At 35.4% G+C, this 3,755-nt stretch overlaps 1 protein-coding gene across 2 annotated transcripts; it reads right to left on the reverse strand.

Annotated features, from left to right (window-relative positions):
- Nucleotides 1-719: 719 nt before the first annotated feature.
- LOC138091628 (ubiquitin-ribosomal protein eL40 fusion protein-like) lies at nucleotides 720-3,220 on the reverse strand. Of its 2 annotated transcripts, none has more exons than XM_068987542.1 (2): nucleotides 3,208-3,220; nucleotides 720-1,111 (listed from the first exon to the last, which is right to left on the reverse strand). In XM_068987542.1, exons 1-2 carry the CDS (start codon nucleotides 3,218-3,220, stop codon nucleotides 720-722), a joined length of 405 nt encoding a protein of 134 aa, XP_068843643.1. The 2 variants fall into 2 exon arrangements, with proteins under 2 accessions (XP_068843643.1, XP_068843644.1); XM_068987543.1 differs by lacking the exon at nucleotides 3,208-3,220 and having other exon boundaries at nucleotides 720-913; nucleotides 1,001-1,103.
- Between the last annotated feature and the right edge of the window lie 535 nt (nucleotides 3,221-3,755).

Here is a 3,755-nt window from a genome sequence, read left to right on the forward strand (position 1 = left end):
ATATTAACAATTCATTGTGGGGTTTATTATATATATATATATATATGAAATATATGGTAAGTTGCAAACCATAGGAGAAGAAAAACAGAAGTGTACTATTTATAAAGTTCTTACATTTAAAGGAGTTGATATAATTTGCAGGTAGACTGTAAATAAGAATGTACATTGTATACCCTAGAAAACCACTAGCCAAAAATAGGGCAAAAATATGTAGCAAATAAGCCAATGAGGGGAGATAACATGGAATATGAAACTTAACTCATTAAGCTAAAATAAGGCAGAACCAAAAGTTTATCCACTCAATTACAAAGCTTCAAATGCATAAAGCAAAGGTTGACAGAAACTAAAAGTAAAACTAACCCACAAATGCTAGTGATTGTCAGGAAAAGGGTACAGAAATCAGGAAGAATTATTACAGATATGAACAATATTTGCAACTAGTATAGCTGAAATGATATTTAAAGAATACTCCACCCACAACAAGAGAATATATATATATATAAGGTATAAATGGGACATTAATAAATTTGGACCATATAGTGGGCCATAGACAAGTATCAAATTTGAAACAATTGAAATCACAGAGTATATTCTCTACTACCCACTAAAATTACCTTTTTTTTTTTTTCAACGGAAGGGAAACTTTATTGAGGCCCCAGGACCATGGGGCTTGGGCAGGAGGCCGCCCTGCAGGCAAAGGAGAAGCAGGTGAAGGAGCTTTATTTGACCTTCTTCTTGGGGCACAGGTTGTTGGTGTGGCCGCACTTCTTGCGGCAGTTGACAGCACGGGGGTGCAGGCGGGCGTAACACTTGGGGCAGATCATCTTGTCACAGTTGTATTTCTGAGCGAGCTGACGGAGGGAAGGCTCAATGATGCCGCCTCGCAGACGAAGCGCCAGGTGCAGGGTGGACTCTTTCTGGATATTGTAGTCTGACAGAGTGCGGCCATCCTCCAGCTCTTTGCCGGAGAAGATCAGACGCTGCTGGTCTGGTGGGATGCCCTCCTCGTCTTGGATTTTGGCTTTGACACTCTCAATGGTGTCGCTGGGCTCGACCTCAAGGGTAATGGTCTTGCCCATCAGGGTCTTCACAAAGATTTGCATCTCTGCGCCTGCTGCTCGGCTGCCTGGGTGAAGAGCTAAAATTACCCTTTTAAAACAAATCTAATAAAATATTCAACTATTGAAATAACTTCTAGATAGCAAATACTTTGCTCGCTTTGAAGGGTGTAAGGGGAAAAAAAGCCCTATATATTTTCCCTTAAAAATAACCCTAAAAACAATCTCCAGTCATTTAATTAATAAATATTTATAATATTGGGTGTGGATATATTTAATTCATGTTTAAAAGCCCAAGATTACATAAGATATTTAAATTTTCCTTTTGTTTTCATCAAATAGTAGAGATGTGTCCATGGCAAACTGCCTCCTGATACAGCAAAAGAGACTCAGTCACTAGCTGTCTGCTTGCATTTTAGTCATATGTGATACAACCCCAAAATATTACAAAGGTAGTTGGAACTACTGCTACCAACTGCAATTTAATTATTTTATAATATACAGACATTGCCACAAATACAGTGGATCTTGAGAACCATATTATTCTGTCAGGAACTATGTCATATGCAGAAAGGAAGCCCATCAACAAATTATTCACATGTGGTCTGTCTGTCTGTCTGTCTCTCTCTCTCTCTCTCTCTCTCTCTCTCTCTATATATATATATATATATATATATATATATATATATATATATATATATATATAATATGTATATATACATGTACTTTTTATAATATAGATAAATGTGTATATGTATACATATGAATAATTTCACAATAATAAAAAAATAAGGAAAATCAGGAACAAGACAAGGGTGCCCATCTTACCACTACTATTCAACATAGTTTTGGAAGTCCTAGCCACTGCAATCAGAGAAAAGAAAGAAGTGAAAGGAATCCAGATTGGAAAATAAAAAGTAAAACTCTCTGCTTGCAGATGACATGATCCTCTACATATAAAACCATGAAGATTACCACCAGATATCTTCTGGAGCTAATCAATGAATATAGAAAAGTTGCAGGATATAAAATTAATACACAGAAATCCCTTGCATTCCTATACACTAATGATGAAAAATCAGAAAGAGAAATTAAAGTAACAATCCCATTCATCACTGCAATGAAAAGAATAAAACACTTAGCAATAAATGTAACTAAAGAAACAAAAGACCTGTACATATAAAACTATAAAACACTGATGAAAGATACCAAAGATGACTCAAATAGATGAAAAAATATACCATGTTCTGGGATTGGAAGAATCAATACAGTGAAAATGAGGATACTACCCAAAGCAATCTATAGATTCAGTGCAATTCCTATCAAACTACCAATGGTATTTTTCACAGAACTAGAACAAATAATTTCACAATTTGTATGGAAACACAAAAGATCCCAAATAGCCAAAGCAATCTTGAGAAAGAAGAATGGAACTGTAGGAATCAATCTTCCTGGCTTCAGACTATACTACAAAACTACAATCATCAAGACAGTATGGTACTAGCACAAAGACAGAAACATAGATCAGTGGAGCAAAACAGAATGTCCAGAGATAAATCCACATACGGATATCTTATCTTTGACAAAGGAGGCAAAAATATACAATAAAGAAAAGACAGTCTCTTCAACAAGTAGTGTTGGGAAAACTGGTCAACTAGGTGTAAAAGAATTAAACTAGAAGACTTTCTAACACCATACACACAAAAATAAACTCAAAATGGATTAAAGACTAAATGTAAGATCAGAAACTATAAAACTCTTAGAGGAAAAAATAGAACTATCTCTGACATAAATCACAGCAAAATCCTCTATGAACCACTTCCCAGAGTAATGGAAATAAAAGCAAATAAACAAAAGGGACCTAATTACTTAAGAGTTTTTGAACAACAAAGGAGACTATAAGCAAGGTGAAAAAGCAGCCTTCAGAATGGGAGAAAATAATAGCAAATGAAACAACTGACAAAGAATTAATCTTCAAAATATAAAAGCAGCTCATGCAGCTCAATACCAGAAAAAGGAAAAACCCAATCAAAAAGTGGAAAAAAGACCTAAACAGACTTTCCTCCAAAGAAGGCATACAGAAGGTTAATAAATACATGAAAAGATGCTCAACATCACTCATTATTAGAGAAATGCAAATCAAAACTACAGCGGGGCATCATCTCACACTGGTCAGAATGGGCATCATCAAAAAGTCTACAAACAATAAATGCTGGAGAGAGTGTGGAGAAAAGTGAACTCTCTTACACTCTTTATGGAAATGCAAACTGGTATAGCCACTATGGAGAACAGTGTGGAGATTCCTTAAAAAACTAGGAATAGAACTGCCATATGACCCAACAATCCCACTGCTCAGCATATACGCCAAAGAAAGCCAGAATTGAAAAAAAAAAAAAAAAAGTATCCTAATGTTCATCTCAGCACTGTTTATAATAGCTAGGACATGGAAGCAACCTTGATGTCCATTGGCAGATGAATGGATAAGGAAGCTGTGGTACATTTACACAATGCAATAATACTCAGCTATAAAAAGGAACACATTTGAGTCAGTTCTAATGATTTGGATGAACCTGGAGCCTATTATACAGAGTGAAGTGTGTCAGAAAGAGAAAGACAAATACTATATATTAACACATATATACGGACTTTAGAAAGGTGGTACCAAAAATGCTACATGCAGGGAATCAAAGGAGACAT

The sequence above is a fragment of the Capricornis sumatraensis genome, chromosome 15 (genome assembly GCF_032405125.1).
Source record: "Capricornis sumatraensis isolate serow.1 chromosome 15, serow.2, whole genome shotgun sequence".
NCBI lineage: Eukaryota > Metazoa > Chordata > Mammalia > Artiodactyla > Bovidae > Capricornis > Capricornis sumatraensis.